Genomic DNA, 18837 nt, shown 5'->3' with positions numbered 1-18837 from the left:
AAAGTCAGACTTGAGGGGCGCCTGGGTGGCACAGCGGTTAAGCGTCTGCCTTCGGCTCAGGGTGTGATCCCGGTGTTATGGGATCTAGCCCCACATCAGGCTCCTCCGCTATGAGCCTGCTTCTTCCTCTCCCACTCCCCCTGCTTGTGTTCCCTCTCTCGCTGGCTGTCTCTATCTCTGTCAAATAAATAAAATAAAATCTTTAAAAAAATCAGACTTGAGCCAGAGGAAAGTGAATGAGGAATAGTGAGGATTCATAAAACTGTGTCAAAGGGAGAGGAGACATAGTCAAAGGAAGTCAGGATATTTAGTCTGGAAAGGAACAGAAGAGCAAATTTATTATTAATTTCGATTACTTTCTTTCAATCTCTGAAGGTCTTTAAATCTCAAAAGATTAAGAAGCAAACTTTGTTGTGTGAGTCCAAAGGGCAGTGCTAAGACCAATGTTTATATGTGTGCTAAGGTGGAATGCTAGAGAGTTGGGGAATCTACTCTGTTTTCTTCTCAAAGGAGAAAAATCATGATTTCTTGGGAATCTATGTGAAGTCAAACTAGAAAATACAGTTTGTTATGAACAACATATTCAATATAAACACAGTGATCACTTGCTGATTGGCCTATTGTTACTCTTTCAGATCAAAGTAAGCAGAAATGACATGGGGACTGGTTGATGAGTTCCCCACCAGTGGGAGTACAACTGAGGGCTAAGGTCATGTAAAGACAGGAGCTTTCAAGCACTTCCAATATCATGGTAAATTTGCAAAAGGAAAACAATTCTGTTCACCTTTGGTTTCAAAGGGTAACATTGGAAGGATATTGGATCCCCAAATCAAATAAAGCACAAAGGAACATCTGAAAACAATTGTTAAACACAGTGGGGGTGAGGCCCTTTTATCTCTCCATTAATTCATGTCTCACATTTGTCTCTTCTGAGAAGCCTGTGAACAGGGCCTAGACTATGTATTGTAGACCTCACCAGTTCTAGTCTAATTCACTGGTCTTTTCATTGAGTTAAATGAAAGAGAAAACTCCTAATCATTCTTTCACACAGAGAAGCTGGAGTAGTGAGTGGACACTCTCTTCTATGTCTGGAACCCAGAAAGGATTTCTGGGTGACTTTTATCTATTTGTATTTTACCCATTTATCCTTTCTTGCTTTTTCCTTCAGTCCTTTTCTAATTATCTCCTGTCCTCATTCTTTCTGCCCCCTTTCTTACTCTCTCTCCCCTTTATTTTACACCAGTGTACTCAATCAAACTTCCCAATTCTGTTTCCCTGCTGCAAAGCCAGGGAAATTTCTGAAGCTTGGGCGAGCCCTAATTCATTGGGAAAGCGGCTTCTCCTCATTTTTCCTTCTTAGCAATCAAGGGATACCTTTTAAGTGAAAGTGAATAGTTGAGAGAGAGAAGGAGCACCAAATTTCCCTAAAACCTCCTACATTCCTCAGGCAGCTTGCTTCTTGCTATCATTGGGCACCTTTAGTCGGCTGCTTTTTGCTTGGCTTTACAGTCAGAGATCCTAGTTAGTACAAAGGAAAAATTCAGAATTCGGGTGGTCCCATACCCTCATTGTACAAAAGAGAAGCTAAAAGGAAAACAGTCTTGTTCAAGTTATTCAGCAAGCCAGGGGCAGAGATCCAGAACCCAAGCCTTGCCATCTTAGCCCAATGCTCTTTGTTATAGTTATTTCCCTTTCTACTTACAGTGACTCCACTCTCCCCTTGGTGGTCTCCTGCAATTTAACTTTACCACCAGTATCTTTCTCCTTTTCTTCCTGTGGTCTGGGTAATCTGTTTTTAGTCTGTTTAACTATCTTACAATTTAACAATTATATTGGTTTAGAAAGTTGTTCTGTATCTAACTATGTCCTGCCTAAAATACTGGATTCAAATGTAATTGTGGTCTCTTCCATTACTTAGTTAAATTTGTTTTATGTACTTGAGGGTAGGACAATACTTCTCTAGCCAATGAACCTTGAAGTGTATCTGAAGGGACAAGTCTTCAGGAGGCATGTTCTGGGTCCTGAAGTGTTATCTCTTCTCCTTCAAGTATAGAAATGGCTCTGAGGGAAGCCTATGCTCTAGACAAAAAACCAAACTACTTAAAACACAGCTCTAGGGGCACCAGGGTGATATAGTCTGTTAAGCAACCAATTCTTGGTTTTGGCTCAGGATGTGATCTCAGGGTTGTGAGATTGAGCCCTGCAAGTTTGAGCCCCACAGGATCAAACCTGGTGAGAGCAAGTCCTGCAAGGGTGGGCTCTGCATTGGGCTCTGCATGGGACTCCAAGCTCAGGGCAGAGTCTCCTTGGGATTCTCTCTCCCTCTCCCTTTGCCCCTACCCTCCTGCTCATGTGCACTGTCTCTCTCTCTCTCTCACTCAAAAATAAATAAATCTTTAAAAATAAATAAAACACAGCTCTAGTTTCAAAGACATATTTATTTGCTGATTAAGCCTGGGGGTAAGCTGTGGGTTTTGATGAATTGACTATGGAGCTGATTATTATTATTCTGAACATGTAATGTTTGTAGATATGTAGATGTATATAAATGTACATCAAATCTTATGTGGGCCTTATTGGTATTGGCTGTACAACTGGTGTACTCTACTGGGGTTTTGTATGCTGGACTGAAGTGGGACTTATTTGAATTTAATATAATGATAAAGTATTTGCTAGGCTGGAGTAGGCTGTCCTGTGTTCTATTTGAGGAAAGCTGGAGTGTGTGGGCTAGTCTGAGCTACATTGGGGTAAACAGGGCTGACTGAAGCAGGAAAAGAGAAACTTAGCAATGAAATAATTTCACTTCTCTGGGTATCAGTTTCCAACTTGGCAAATATGTGATGAGATTCATCCATCCATACCAAAAATGTTCAGTGAGTACCACCTGAGTAACAGGCTCCTTTTCAGTGTACTGAGAATACAGGATAACAAAACAGGGGCACTGCCATACAGGAGCTTTTGGGTAAGGTCGGGGAGGCAGACTAGTAAATAAACAGTATAATAAAGAAAAATAAATGCAAAGAGAATGTATCAGGTGATATCAGTCATCTTCAACTCTAAGTCACTTAAACCGATGAAAGTTTATTTCTCATTCATGCAAAGTCTGTTGTAGATCCAGGCAATTTCCCAGGGCAGTTTTCCTTCATGTGTTGGCTCATCATTCCAGTCTGTTTCAATCTTATAGTAGTTCTATAATAACATACTTCTATGATGACCATGGCAGGAAGGGTCTTGAATTGGACATTAATTGTTCCAGCTGGAGAGGGATACATATAACTTCCTTCCACAACCAAAACTGGTCACATGACCTCTCCCTATGTTAAGTGGGCAGGGGAGTGGGAGAGCAATCATTCCATGTTTCTGGAAGTATTAAAGTTGGATATTAGAACATTTGTAACCTACCACAGGTAAGGGTAATCCTGGTGTGAGAGTCTAGGACATATGAATGTCAGTGATCTCAGGGCTCTTCTTAAACTTTAGAGTTTGGGGATTCTCTTGTCATTCTCAATGATATATAAAGGGATAAATGTTGTACCTGTACCTAGCATGTTCTCTGAAGAAATAGTATAGGTGAGAGGTTTTTGAGAGATTTTTCTATCACTATGTCAAGTATCCTTATTCAGAAGTAGCAAGTTAGCTGTCATTTGGAGTATTGCCCTGGACTCTCTCTGAGCTAAGGGAACTGACTTTCATGACACACTGCTTTTCTACTTTCTTTGGCCTAGATGCAGTGACTGAAGTGAAGACTGACATCTATGTGACAAGTTTTGGCCCCGTGTCAGACACTGACATGGTAAGTTATAGTTCCTGCAAAGGTAAAAGTGAAAGATGATGCAACAAGTCAAAGAAAATAAATTGGAGTTTGTAGCTATTTTCTAGGGAGAATCCTTGTCTCATATGAATTCCCTACCCTCACCATCCTACATTTGGCCAAATTCATCTTTTTCCCTGCTCTCCCCACCTATTCACATATAAAGCATATATTCTCATCAGGAATACCCTTACCTTCTTTCCATAACACATCTTTCAAAATTAAACTTGTATCCCTATCCTCAATTAGACTTTCCCTAACTTCTCTCTTCACATTTTGTCGGCACTACACACATATTAGTAAAGATAGGTTAAGTGAGGAGAGCATTTTGGTGGGGACTCCCAGAGAGTCAAGCAGCTTGTGGTATCATCCGAGAAGGCTGTTCCTTGCAAACAGGCCCTGTTCGTTGAGGGTAATGGACTGATCATGGTGATGCACAATATTTGGAGAAAGAGTCAAAACCACTTTTGGAAACTGTTCCTTCTACAAATTTGAGCAGGGGAAAGCTTCAGAGAAGAGTCAAGGAATAGGGCAGAGCACAGCAAAGCCAGTAAGGGGAGACTCATGAGACATTTTCAAGGACTTCTCCTTCTTCCATTATCTCTTGCTACCAAAGCAAAGAATGTAGTGGAAAGTTGAGGCAGGAGACCCCATCCTAATGGACCACCTGATCAATATCTACCAAGTATCAGATATTTGTTGAATAATTATCATATAAAAACAAAGAAGCGATTATATGCTCAATATGCCTAGCAGTTAATAGATGCTCAAAGAATTTTTGTTGAATGATGACTTTGTATGGAAAAGAAAAATCTAAAATCAGAAAAAAATGTTTAAAATATGAAATGTCCAAAAAATATGAGGGGGGGGAGGTTAAGATGGCGGAGGAGTAGGGGACACCTTTTTCAGACGGTCCCCTGAGTTGAGCTGGATAGGTACCAGACCAGCAGGAATATCCACGGAATCAGCCTGAGACGCAGGAAGATACATCTGGATCTCTACAAATGAACATCTCCAGCGCTGAGTATCGAGGTACGAAGCGGGGAGCCGTGAAACCGCGCACAGATATCGGAAGCTAAACAGAAGGGGGAGGGAGCCGCCGTGTCAGGGCGCCGGGAAGCGGTAGCCACCTGCAAGGGGGAGCGGACAGACCGCGGACCCGCACGCTTGAGACAGCAGGCTGAGAAGGGAGCTCCGGGAGCGCACGCGGGACGGCTGGCGGTTGGCGGGCCACCTGCACGGGGGAGCAGGCGGACTCGCGGACGGCACCCGCGAGACAACAGACTTAGAACGCGAGCTCCAGGAGCGCGCGCGCAGGGCGGCTGGCGGGCCACCTGCACCGGGGAGCGGGCGGACCGCGGACCCGCACTCTGGAAACGGCAGACTGAGTCCGTGAGCCGGGAGCGTGCACCACCAAGCATCTCACGGAGCTCCGGAGCTCCGGTGTGCTCACTGGATCGAGGCTGAGACCGGGAGCTCCGGGAGCGTCCGCGGGGCGGCTGGCGGCTGGAGGGCCACCTGCACGGGGGAGCAGGCGGACTCGCGGTCAGCACCCGTGAGACACCAGACTGAGACGGGGAGCTCCGGGAGCCCGCGCGGGGCGGCTGGCGGCTGGCGGGGTTGGAAACACAAAGGACAGAGACGTGCCGGCCCTGGAAGTGAGGGCTGGGACGCCGGGTGTGGGGCGCACAGCCCGGGATGCTGCAGGGTTGAGCAGCACCAACAGAAACAGAGTTAAAGTGGCCAGAACATCAGTGGAGAACGATCCGCGATCCCTCTGTTCTGAGACAGAGGCTGAATTTCAGCCGCTGCTGCTCTCTCAGAAGAGGCATAGCAAACCGCCAGGGAAAGCCGCCAGAGAACAAAAGCCCGGAAATACCGGCTCACAGGGTGCCCATCCCCATCCCCCCTCGCAAGGGACACAGAGACTCTACCCAAACAGGGTTTTCTGAGTACCGGCAGGCAGGCCCCTCCCCCAGAAGGCAGGCTGAAAAATCAAGAAGCCCACAACCCGGAGCGCCTGAGTGGCGCAGTCACCAAGCACCTGTCTTCGGATTAGGGTGTGTTTACAACGTTCCGGAAAGGAGTCCCTCATCGGGCTTCTCCACCGGGAACCTGCTTCTTCCTCTCCCACTCCTCTGCTTGGGTTCCCTTTCTTGCTGACTGTCTCTCTCTCTCTCAAATAAATAAATAAACTCTTTAAGGAAGAAGCCCACATCCCTAAGATCTCTATAAAACAAGGGCGCACGGCCTGGGTCCCAGTCAACACTTGGGCTCTGGACAACCCTGCAATCTCTCTTCATCAGAATGACGAGAAGGAGAAGTCCCCCCCAGCAAAGAAAAGATAATGAGTCTGTGGCCTCTGCCACAGAATTGGCCTCGGCCACAGAATTAATACATATGGATGTATCCCAATTATCAGAAATGGAATTCAGAGCAACAATGGTCAAGATGATGAGTAAACTTGAAAAAAGCATCAGAGAAAGCGTTGCTGAGAATATAGAATCCCTAAGGGCAGAAATGAGAGCGAATCTGACAGAAATTAAAAATTCTATGGGCCAAATACAGTCAAAACTAGAGGCTCTGACGGCCAGGGTCACCGAGGCAGAGGAACGCGTTAGCGAATTGGAGGATGGGTTAGTAGAAGAAAAAACGAAAATAGAAGCTGGTCTTAAAAAAATCCACGCCCACGAATGTAGATTACGGGAGATTACTGACTCTATGAAACGATCCAATGTCAGAATCATCGGCATCCCTGAAGGGGTGGAGAAAAACAGAGGTCTAGAAGAGATATTTGAACAAATTGTAGCTGAAAACTTCCCTAATCTAGCAAGGGAAACAAGCATTCGTGTCCAAGAGGCAGAGAGGACCCCATCCAAGCTCAACCAGGACAAACCTACGCCACGGCATGTCATAGTGCAATTCGCAAATATTAGATCCAAGGATACAGTATTGAAAGCGGCCAGGGCAAAGAAATTTCTCACGTACCAAGGCAAAGGTATCAGGATTACGTCAGACCTGTCTACAGAGACCTGGAATGAGAGAAAGGCTTGGGGGGGCATTTTTAAAGCTCTTTCAGAGAAAAACATGCAGCCAAGGATCCTTTATCCAGCAAAGCTGTCATTCAGAATTGATGGAGAAATAAAGACGTTCCAAAATCGCCAATCATTAACCAATTTCGTAACCACGAAACCAGCCCTACAGGAGATATTAAGGGGGGCTCTATAAAGGTAAAAAGGCCCCAAGAGTGATACAGAGCAGCAAGTCACAACCGATACAAAGACTTTAAAGAGAAATGGCATCATTAAAATCATATCTGTCAATAATCTCTATCAATCTAAATGGCTTAAACTCTCCCATAAAACGCCACAGGGTTGCAGATTGGATAAAAAGACATGACCCATCCATTTGCTGTCTACAAGAGACTCATTTTGAACCCAAAGATGCATTCAGACTTAGAGTAAGGGGATGGAGTACCATCTTCCACGCAAATGGACCTCAAAAGAAAGCTGGAGTAGCAATTCTCATATCAGATAGACTGGATTTTAAACTAGAGGCCATAGAGAGAGATACAGAAGGGCACTATATTATTCTTAAAGGAAGTATTCAACAAGTGGATATGACAATTATTAATATATATGCCCCCAACAGGGGAGCAGCAAGATACACAAGCCAACTCTTAACCAAAATAAAGAGACATATAGATAAGAACACAGTAATAGTAGGGGACCTCAACACCCCACTATCAGAAATAGACAGAACACCCTGGCAAAAACTAAGCAAAGAATCAAAGGCTTTGAATGCCATACTCGACGAGTTGGACCTCATAGATATATATAGAACACTACACCCCAGAACCAAAGAATACTCATTCTATTCAAATGCCCATGGAACATTCTCAAGAATAGATCATGCTCTGGGACACAAAACAGGTCTCAGCCAATACCAAAAGATTGAAATTATCCCCTGCATATTCTCAGACCACAACGCTCTGAAATTGGAACTCAACCACAAGGAAAAACCTGGAAGAAACTCAAACACTTGGAGGCTAAGAACCATCCTGCTCAAGAATGACTCGATAAACCAGGAAATCAAAAAACAAATTAAACAATTTATGGAGACCAACGAGAATGAATACACAACGGTCCAAAACCTATGGGATACTGCAAAGGCAGTCCTAAGGGGGAAATACATAGCCATCCAAGCCTCACTCAAAAGAATAGAAAAATCTAAAATGCAGTTTCTATATTCTCACCTCAAGAAACTGGAACAGCAACAGAGGGACAGGCCTAACCCACTGACAAGGAAGGAGTTGACCAAGATTAGAGCAGAAATCAATGAATTAGAGACCAGAACCACAGTAGAGCAGATCAACAGGACTAGAAGCTGGTTCTTTGAGAGAATCCATAAAATTGATAGACCACTGGCAAAACTTGTCCAAAAACAAAGAGAAAGGACTGAGATTATTAAAATTATGACTGAAAAGGGAGAGGTCACGACCAGCACCATTGAAATTGCAAGGATTATTAGAAACTTTTATCAACAGCTATATGCCAAAAAACTAAACAATCTGGAAGAGATGGAGGCCTTCCTGGAAACCTATAAACTACCAAGACTGAAACAGGAAGAAATAGATTTCTTAAATAGGCCAATTAACTATGAAGAAATTGAGTCAGTGATAAACAACCTTCCAAATAATAAAACTCCAGGCCCAGACGGTTTTCCTGGGGAATTCTACCAAACATTCAAAGAAGAAATAATACCTATTCTCCTAAAGCTATTTCAAAAAATAGAAACAGAAGGAAAGCTACCAAACTCATTCTATGAGGCTAATATTACCTTGATCCCCAAACCAGGCAAAGACCCCCTCAAAAAGGAGAATTACAGACCGATTTCTCTAATGAATATGGATGCCAAAATCCTCAACAAGATCCTTGCTAATAGAATCCAACAGTACATTAAAAGGATTATCCATCATGACCAAGTGGGATTCATACCTGGGATGCAAGCATGGTTCAACACTCGCAAATCAATCAATGTGATACATCATATCAACAAGAAAAGACTCAAGAACCATATGATCCTCTCAATTGATGCAGAAAAAGCATTTGACAAAATACAGCATCCTTTCCTGATTAAAACCCTTCAGAGTGTAGGAATAGAGGGTACATTTCTCAATCTCATAAAAGCCATCTATGAAAAGCCTACTGCAAGCATTATTCTCAATGGGGAAAAGCTGGAAGCCTTTCCCTTAAGATCAGGAACACGACAAGGATGCCCACTCTCGCCACTATTATTCAACATAGTACTAGAAGTCCTTGCAACAGCAATCAGAAGACAAAAAGGGATCAAAGGTATCCAAATCGGCAAAGAAGAAGTCAAACTGTCTCTCTTTGCAGATGACATGATACTCTATATGGAAAACCCAAAGGAATCCACTCCCAAACTATTAGAAGTTATAGAACAATTCAGTAAGGTGGCAGGATACAAAATCAATGCCCAGAAATCAGTTGCATTTCTATACACGAATAACGAGACTGAAGAAAGAGAAATTAGGGAATCCATCCCATTTACAATAACACCAAAAACCATGCGTTACCTTGGAATTAACTTAACCAGAGACGTAAAGGACCTATATGCTAGAAACTATAGATCACTTTTGAAAGATATTGAGGAAGACATAAAAAGATGGAAAAATATTCCATGCTCATGGATTGGAAGAATTAACATAGTTAAAATGTCCATACTACCCAGAGCAATCTACACTTTCAATGCTATCCCGATCAAAATACCGAGGACATTTTTCAAAGAACTGGAACAAATAGTCCTTAAATTTGTATGGAACCAGAAAAGGCCCCGAATCTCCAAGGAACTGTTGAAAAGGAAAAACAAAGCTGGGGGCATCACAATGCCGGATTTCGAGCTGTACTACAAAGCTGTGATCACAAAGACAGCATGGTACTGGCACAAAAACAGACACATCGACCAATGGAACAGAATAGAGAACCCAGAAATGGACCCTCGGCTCTTTGGGCAACTAATCTTTGATAAAGCAGGAAAAAACATCCGGTGGAAAAAAGACAGTCTCTTCAATAAATGGTGCTGGGAAAATTGGACAGCTACATGCAAAAGAATGAAACTTGACCACTCTCTCACACCATACACAAAAATAAACTCCAAATGGATGAAAGACCTCAATGTGAGACAGGAATCCATCAAAATTCTAGAGGAGAACATAGGCAACAACTTCTATGACATCGGCCAGAGCAACCTTTTTCACGACACATCTCCAAAGGCAAGAGAAATAAAAGATAAAATGAACTTATGGGACTTTATCAGGATAAAGAGCTTCTGCACAGCCAAGGAAACAGTCAAAAAAACTAAGAGACAGCCCACGGAATGGGAGAATATATTTGCAAAGGACACCACAGATAAAGGACTGGTATCCAAGATCTACAAAGAACTTCTCAAACTCAATACACGAGAAACAAATAAACAAATCATAAAATGGGCAGAAGATATGAACAGACACTTTTCCAATGAAGACATACAAATGGCTAACAGACACATGAAAAAATGTTCAAAATCATTAGCCATCAGGGAAATTCAAATCAAAACCACACTGAGATACCACCTTACGCCAGTTAGAATGGCAAAGATAGACAAGGCAAGAAACAACAATTGTTGGAGAGGATGTGGAGAAAGGGGATCCCTCCTACATTGTTGGTGGGAATGCAAGTTGGTACAGCCACTCTGGAAAACAGTGTGGAGGTCCCTTAAAAAGTTAAAAATTGAACTACCCTATGACCCAGCCATTGCACTACTGGGTGTTTACCCCAAAGATACAGACGTAGTAAAGAGAAGGGCCATATGCACCCCAATGTTCATAGCTGCATTGTCCACAATAGCCAAATCATGGAAGGAGCCGAGATGCCCTTCAACAGATGACTGGATTAAGAAGCTGTGGTCCATATATACAATGGAATATTACTCAGCTATCAGAAAGAACGAATTCTCAACATTTGCTGCAACATGGACGGCACTGGAGGAGATAATGCTAAGTGAAATAAGTCAAGCAGAGAAAGACAATTATCATATGATTTCTCTCATCTATGGAACATAAGAACTAGGATGATCGGTAGGGGAAGAAAGGGATAAAGAAAAGGGGGGTAATCAGAAGGGGGAATGAAACATGAGAGACTATGGACTATGAGAAACAAACTGAAGACTTCAGAGGGGAGGGGGTGGGGGAATGGGATAGACTGGTGATGGGTAGTAAGGAGGGCACGTATTGCATGGTGCACTGGGTGTTATACGCAACTAATGAAGCATCAAACTTTATCGGAATCTGGGGATGTACTGTATGGTGATTAACACAATATAATAAAATAAAATTAAAAAAAAAATATGAAATGTCCATGATCACAACTTTGATTTTTTTCTGTGTCTCTTCAGTGGGACTACTACTTAGCAGGGAACAAGTCTTCTTTAAACCTATTGGGTAAATATCAACAGTTGTGAAAGGGTGTGATAGAGTTTGCCTGTAGGTAACATAGAATGATTGAGTGGATTTGAATAGGGCAGAAAAATATGCAAGTGTTGTTTTAGAATGATTTAGAATGACCTAGCAGTCTTGCAGGATGGACTACAAGGGGGAAAAGACTGAAGGTTAAGAGTTGGTTTAGGTATGTTGACTTTACATGGCTCTTCCTTCAATCAGACAAGGTCTATGGGTCAGTTGGAGGAGTAGGCTAGTCTTCAGCAGAGGGAGTCATGAGTGGTTGTGAGGCCAGGCCTGAACTTTGTCTTTCAAGTGTGGAACAAAGAGGATACAGAAATATAATGGACTCCCTGTATACTCCTTAAGGGCAAGTACCAAGTCTTCATGCCTTCCCTGGCACTTAATAGAATACCTGACACATAGGGAGAGCTCAATAAAGGACATGTTTGATGTATGAGGGGTGGAGGAGATGGGTCTCTCATAGGGGCATCAGGAAAGCCTGTATGTCTAGATTATTCCCTCTTAACCTGTTGACTAATAACACCGACAGCTTCAGATCCAGGCATGTGTTAAAACTATTGTCACAAATGATACTACAGATAAAAGACTGGTATCCAAGATCTACAAAGAACTTCTCAAACTCAATACGCAAGAAACAAATAAACAAATCATAAAAAGGGCAGAAGATATGAACAGATACTTTTCCAATGATGACATACAAATGGCTAACAGACACATGAAAAAGTGTTCCAAATCATTAGCCATCAGGGAAATTCAAATCAAAACCACACTGAGATACCACCTTACGCCATTTAGAATGGCAAAAATAGACAAGGCAAGAAACAACAATTGCTGGAGAGGATGTGGAGAAAGGGGATCCCTCCTACATTGTCGGTGGGAATGCAAGGTGGTACAGCCACTTTGGAAACAGTGTGGAGGTCCCTTAAAAAGTTAAAAATTGAGCTACCCTATGACCCAGCCATTGCACTACTGGGTATTTACCCCAAAGATACAGATGTAGTGAAGAGAAGGGCCAAATGCACCCCAATGTTCATAGCAGCATTGTCTACAATAGCTAAATTGTGGAAGGAGCCGAGATGCCCTTCAACAGATGCCTGGATTAAGAAGTTGTGGTCCATGGGTGGCTCAGTCGTTAAGCATCTGCCTTCAGCTCAGGGCGTGATCCCAGCATTCTGGGTTCAAGCCCCACATCAGGCTCCTCCGCTGGAAGCCTGCTTCTTCCTCTCCCACTCCCCCTGCTTGTGTTCCCTCTCTCGCTGTTTATCTCTATCTCTGTCAAATGAATAAATATAATCTTTAAAAAAAAAGAAATTTTGGTCCATATATACGATGGAATATTACTCAGCTATCAAAAAGAACGATTTCTCAACATTTGCTGCAACATGGGCAGCACTGGAGCAGATAATGCTAAGTGAAATAAGTCAAGCGGAGAAAGACAAATATCATATGATTTCTCTCATCTATGGAACATAAGAACTAGGAAGATCAGTAGGGGAAGAAAGGGGTAAAGAAAGGGGGGGTAATCGGAAGGGAGAATGAAGCATGAGAGACTATGGACTCTGAGAAACAAACTGAGGGCTTCAGAGGGGAGGGGGTGGGGGAATGGGATAGTCTGGTGATGGGTAGTAAGGAGGGCATGTATCATGGTGCACTGGGTGTTATACGCAACTAATGAATCATCAAACTTTACATAAAAAACCAGGGATGTACTGTATGGTGACTAACATAACAAAAACACATTAAAAAAAAAAACTATTGTCAGTTGGTCATTCAACAAGTACTCCTCAAAAGCCCAACTCTGCATTAAGGGGCTGTAGGAATCCCTATATTCAGAGAACTTATAGGCCGCTGGAGATAACCAGATTCACCAGGGATATGCAGCTCTCTCTTTGTATTGCTGGGAACTAGTGATAAATTAGGATTTTTACAAGAAAGCGACTGAAGCTACTCTGAACACATATATTTACACTCACACACTCTCATTTACTCTCACTCATGTCCCAACATCCACAAATACATTCAGACAAATATACATGCACACAAGAAAATACATATAGAATAAAAATAGTCCACATGTTATCCCAGGCACTTCATGAACACACGTGTACAGATACCTAAATCCAGGAATACTATGGAAACACACATGTAGCCCCTACCCAAACCAGCTCCTCTCCCTGATCCTTCCCCACCCAAGTAGGCACACATGGGTATGCAGAGGCCCTGGAGACATTTCAAACAATCCAGATTTTCGATCCCTTGAAGTTTCATATTCTACTTGCTTGTTTTTCTCCCTCATGCTTAAGTAGAAGCAACAGAATGGCTTTCCTGATAGGAGGGCAGACTTTGATCAAATAAATTTCAGGTTATTTTTAGCTGTACTTCCATCTTGTTACAAGGTAGAACAGCTATGATTGCTCTGGCTGGGAAACACATTAATGATGTTTTTAAAAAATTTCTTCTTCTTGCACTACTTAGTATACTGTGGCAATTGACCCTGGGTCAAGGATGACTTTTTGGGTAAAACATCAGAAAGTTGTTTGACTTTAGCAACTAGCTGAAGCAATAACCCAGGTTCTCCTGAGACTATAGACTGCTTGGGTGAGTAGATGAAAACTAGAGCTGCCTGGGTTCTTGACTTACTTCCAGCCAAATGGAATTTTGGTCCAGAATGCATTCCTAAGGAAATAGAGACAAGTTTCTTGTTCATAAAGAGGAAAAGCTGTGGTGCCAGTTTGAGCACTGAACCAGTTATCACCCATAACCCTTTGCAGCCATTGTACTCCTTACTTAAACACTGACCTCCACAGACATAGATCCTGAGTTTGACAAAAAGCTCCATAAAGGGCCATATCTGTTTTGTTAATCTTCATACCACCAATACCTTATCAATATTTGACACTTGTAGACTCTCAACTATTTGTTAAATGCAAGAATAAATGATGTGGAACAAATTAAATTTGAGGGGAAAATTATGGCTGTGTTCCTCCACTTGACTGAAAGTCCTTCAAAGGTAAAGAACAGGTCTTTTGTTAAGTATTTATTGAAATATGAAATATTAATAGCAAGCCTTGCAGACAAAGAATAAAAGTAGCTTTCTTTAGGAGAGTCTATGGAATAGCACGACTAGTGAGTCAGTGATTGATGACTCCAAGCTTTGGGCTACTAGTTTGGGTGGCATTTCCATTTATGAATGCAAGGAGTTGTGACAATAGAGAATTGGGCAGAGATGAAAGCAAACCGTAGTAGATGTTTCTAAGGGAAAAGTCAGAGAAAGAAGAGTTGTTAAAGAGTACAAGATATAAACTGGAAACTGATTATAATGGGGATTTTACAGGCATCACAAATGAAAGTCTTGTGTTAACCATTTGTAACAAATAAAGCTTGATGGTCAAAAAAATACATGCTGCTCCTTAACAGTAATACCAATCCTGTACTGATGCTCCCCGAGGAGAGACAGAACAAGGGATAAGAGCCCAATTTGAGGGGCGCCTGGGTGGCACAGCGGTAAAGCGTCTGCCTTCAGCTCAGGGCGTGATCCCAGCGTTCTGGGATCAAGTCCCACATCAGGCTCCTCCACTGAGAGCCTGCTTCTTCCTCTCCCACTCCCCCTGCTTGTGTTCCCCCTCTCACTGGCTGTCTCTCTCTGTCAAATAAATAAATAAAATCTTTTTTAAAAATCCCAATTTGTATTATCTAAGGCCATATGACCTTCTATGACTTTCTATTTTTAGAATATTTTACACCATTTTCTCAATCCATGAATGAGAAGATGGTGTGGGTAGCAATGACGGAAGGCTGTAAAAGATTCAGTGAAAATGCAGTTTCATTGCCACTTCTCTCTCAAACTGGGTATGTCCATGCCTCACCGGTGAGCAGTGGCTATTGACAAGTGGGAATTTTCCCTGGTCTCCCAATATCCTTTTTTTAATTATTTTTAAACATTTTATTTATTTATTTGACACAGAGAGAGAACACAAGCAGGGGAAGCAGCAGGCAGAGGGAGAGGGAGAAGCAGGGGCTGATGCGTGGCTCAATCCCTGGGCCCTGGAATCATGACCTGAGCTGAAGGCAGATGCTTAACCACTGAGCCACCCAGGTGTCCCTGCCAAGATCCTTTGAATTAGAACACAGAGAAAGTGGGATACCTGCTTCAAAATGGAAAGCTATGCATATGGTCAGTGATTGGAAAGGAAGGTAGAAAGGTAACAGCTGGGCTGAGAGTTAAGATGGTGGAGGAGTAGGACCCCTTTTCAGCCAGTCCCCTGAGTCGAGCTGGATAGGTACCAGACCAGCCTGAACATCCACAGAATCAGCCTGAGACGCAGGAAGATACATCTGAATCTCTACAAATGAACATCTCCAGCGCTGAGTATTGACATACGAAGCGGGGAACTGTGAAACTGCGCACAGATATCAGAAGATAAGTGGAAGGGGGAGGGAGCCACTGCGTTCAGGCACTGGGAAGCGGTAGCCACCTGCACGGGGGAGCGGGTGGACTCCGGGACGGCACCCTTGAGACAGCAGACTGAGACTGTGAGCTGGGAGCATGTGCCACCAGACTTCTCAGAAAACTCCCGTGTGCTCATGGATCCAGACTGTGACCAGGAGCTCCGGAGCACGCAGGGGCAGCTGGCAGCTGGTGGCATTACAAACACAAAGGACAGAGATGCGCCGGCCCTGGAAGTGAGGGCTGGGATGCCGGGTGTGGGGCGCACATGACGGGATGCTGCAGGTTTGAGCAGCACCAACAGAAACAGAGTCAAAGTGGCCAGAACATCCCTGGAGAATGGTCCATGATCCCTCTGTTCTGAAACAGAGGCTGAGATTCGGCCGCTGCTGCTCTGACTCTCAGAAGAGGCACAACAAACCGCCAGGGAAAGCCACCAGAGAACAAAAGCCTGGAAATACCGGCTCACAGTGTGCCCTCCCCCATCCCCCCTCGCAGGGGATGGGGAGACTGTACCCAAACAGGGTTGCCTGAGTATCGGCACAGCAGGCCACTCCCCCAGAAGGCAGGCTGAAAAATCAAGAAGCCCACATCCCGGGGCGCCTGTCTTCTGCTCAGGGTGTGAGCCCCGCATTCCGGAAAGGAATCCCTCATTAGGCTCCACCGCTGGGAGCCTGCTTCTTCCTCTCCCACTCCCCTGCTTGTGTTCCCTCTCTCGCTGGTTGTCTCTCTGCCACATAAATAAAATAAAATCTTTAAAGAAGAAACCCACATCCCTAAGATCCCTATAAAACAAGGGTGCACGGCCTGGGTCCTGGTCAATAATTTGGGCTCTGGACAACCCTGCAACCTCTCCTCATCAGAATGACGAGAAGGAGAAGTCCCCCCCAGCAAAGAAAAGACAATGAGTCTGTGGCCTCTCCCACAGAACTAATGGATATGGATGTAACAAAATTATCAGAAATGGAATTCAGAGTAACAATGGTCAAGATGATGTGTAGACATGAAAAAAGTATTAACAAAAATGTTAATGAGAATATAGAATCTCTAAAGGCGGAAATGAGAGTGAATCTGGCAGAAATTAAAAATTCTATGAGCCAAATGCAGTCAAAACTAGAGGCTCTGACAGCTAGGGTAAATGAGGCAGAGGAACGTATTAGCGAATTGGAGGATGGGTTAGTAGAAGAAAAAACGAAAATAGAAGCTGGTCTTAAAAAAATCTACGCCCACGAATGTAGGTTACGGGAGATTACTGACTCAATGAAATGATCCAATGTCAGAATCATTGTCATCCCCAAGGGGATGGAGAAAAACAGAGGTCTAGAAGAGATATTTGAACAAATTGTAGCTGAAAACTTCCCAAATCTAGCAAAGGAAACAAGCATTCATGTCCAAGAGGCAGAGAGGACCCCATCCAAGCTCAACCATGACAAACCTACACCACATCATGTCATAGTGCAATTCACAAATATTAGATCCAAGGATACAGTATTGAGAGCAGCCAGGGCAAAGAAATTACTCACATACCAAGGCAAAGGTATCAGAATTACGTCAGACCTGTCTACACAGACCTGGAATGAGCAAAAAGGTTAGGGGGGCATTTTTAAAGCTCTTTTAGAGAAAAACATGCAGCCAAGGATCCTTTATCCAGCAAGGTTGTCATTCAGAATTGATGGAGAAATAAAGACGTTCCAGAGTCGCCAGTCATTAACCAATTCCATAACCANGTCGCCAGTCATTAACCAATTCCATAACCATGACCAGCCCTACAGGAGATATTAAGGCGGGGGTTCTTTAAAGGTAAAAAGGCCCCAAAAGTGATACAGAATAGAAAGTCACAACTGATACAAACAAAGACTTTACTGGCAACATGGCATCATTAAAATTCTGTCTCTCAGTATTCAGTCTCAATGTGCATGGCTTAAATGCTCCTATAAAACACCACAGGGTTGCAGATTGGATAAAAAGAAATGACCCATCCATTTGCTGTCTACAAGAGACTCAATTTTGAACCCAAAGATACATTCAGACTGAAAGTAAAGGGATGGAGTACCATCTTTCATGAAAATGGACCTCAAAAGAAAGCTGGGGTAGCAATTCTCATATCAGATAGATTGGATTTTAAACTAAAGACTATAGTTAGAGAGCAGANCTAAAATGCAGTTTTTGTATTCTCACCTCAAGAAGCTGGAACAGCAACAGAGGGACAGGCCTAACGCACTCACGAGGAAGCAGTTGACCAAAATTAGAGCAGAAATCAATGAATTAGAAACCAGAAGTACAGTAGAGCAGATCAACAGGACTACAAGCTGGTTCTTTGAGAGAATCAATAAAATTGACAGACCAATGGCAAGACTTATCCAAAAGAAAAGAGAAAGGACCCAAATTAATAAAATTATGAATGAAAAAGGAGAGGTCATGACCAATAACAATGAAATTGGAAGGATTATTAGAAACTTTTATCAACAGCTTTATGCCAATAAATTAAGCGATCTGGAAGAGATGGAGGCCTTCCTGGAAACCTATAAACTACCAAGGCTGAAATAGGAAGAAATTGATTTCTTAAACAGGCCAATTAATTATGCAGATATTGAGTCAGTGATAAACAACCTTCCAAATATCAAAACTCCAGGCCCGAACGGTTTTCGTGGGGAATTCTACCAAACATTCAAAGAACTAATGCCTATTTTCCTAAAGCTATTTCAAAATATAAAAACAGAAGGAAAGCTACCAAACTCATTCTATGAGGCCTATATTACCTTGATCCCCAAACCAGGCAACGACCCCCTCAAAAAGAGAATTGCAGACTGATTTCCCTAATGAATATGGACGCCAAAATCCTCAACAAGATCCTGGCTAATAGAATCCAACAGTACATTAAAAGGATTATCCATCATGACCAAGTGGGATTCATCCCTGGGATGCAAGCATGGTTCAACATTCGCAAATTGATCAGCGTGATACATCATATCAACAAGAAAAGACTCAGGAACCACATGATCCTCTCATAGATGCAGAAAAAGCATTTGACCAAATACAGATCCTTTCCTGATTAAA

At 43.0% G+C, this 18837-nt stretch overlaps 1 protein-coding gene across 2 annotated transcripts in view; it reads left to right on the top strand.

Annotated features, from left to right (window-relative positions):
* Positions 1-18837, top strand: part of GABRA3 (gamma-aminobutyric acid type A receptor subunit alpha3) — a 355912-nt gene that overhangs the window by 203572 nt on the left and 133503 nt on the right. For both annotated transcript variants that reach the window (XM_002927241.4, XM_034649729.1), the window contains exon 4: positions 3726-3793. In XM_002927241.4, coding sequence (XP_002927287.1) covers positions 3726-3793 — 68 coding nt within the window. The remainder of the gene's footprint in view (positions 1-3725; positions 3794-18837) is intronic.

The sequence above is a fragment of the Ailuropoda melanoleuca genome, chromosome X (assembly GCF_002007445.2).
Source record: "Ailuropoda melanoleuca isolate Jingjing chromosome X, ASM200744v2, whole genome shotgun sequence".
In the NCBI taxonomy this organism is placed as follows: Eukaryota; Metazoa; Chordata; class Mammalia; order Carnivora; family Ursidae; genus Ailuropoda; species Ailuropoda melanoleuca.
The sequence above is the reverse complement of the archived record's forward strand: the minus strand, read 5'-3'. Positions and strand labels throughout refer to the sequence as shown.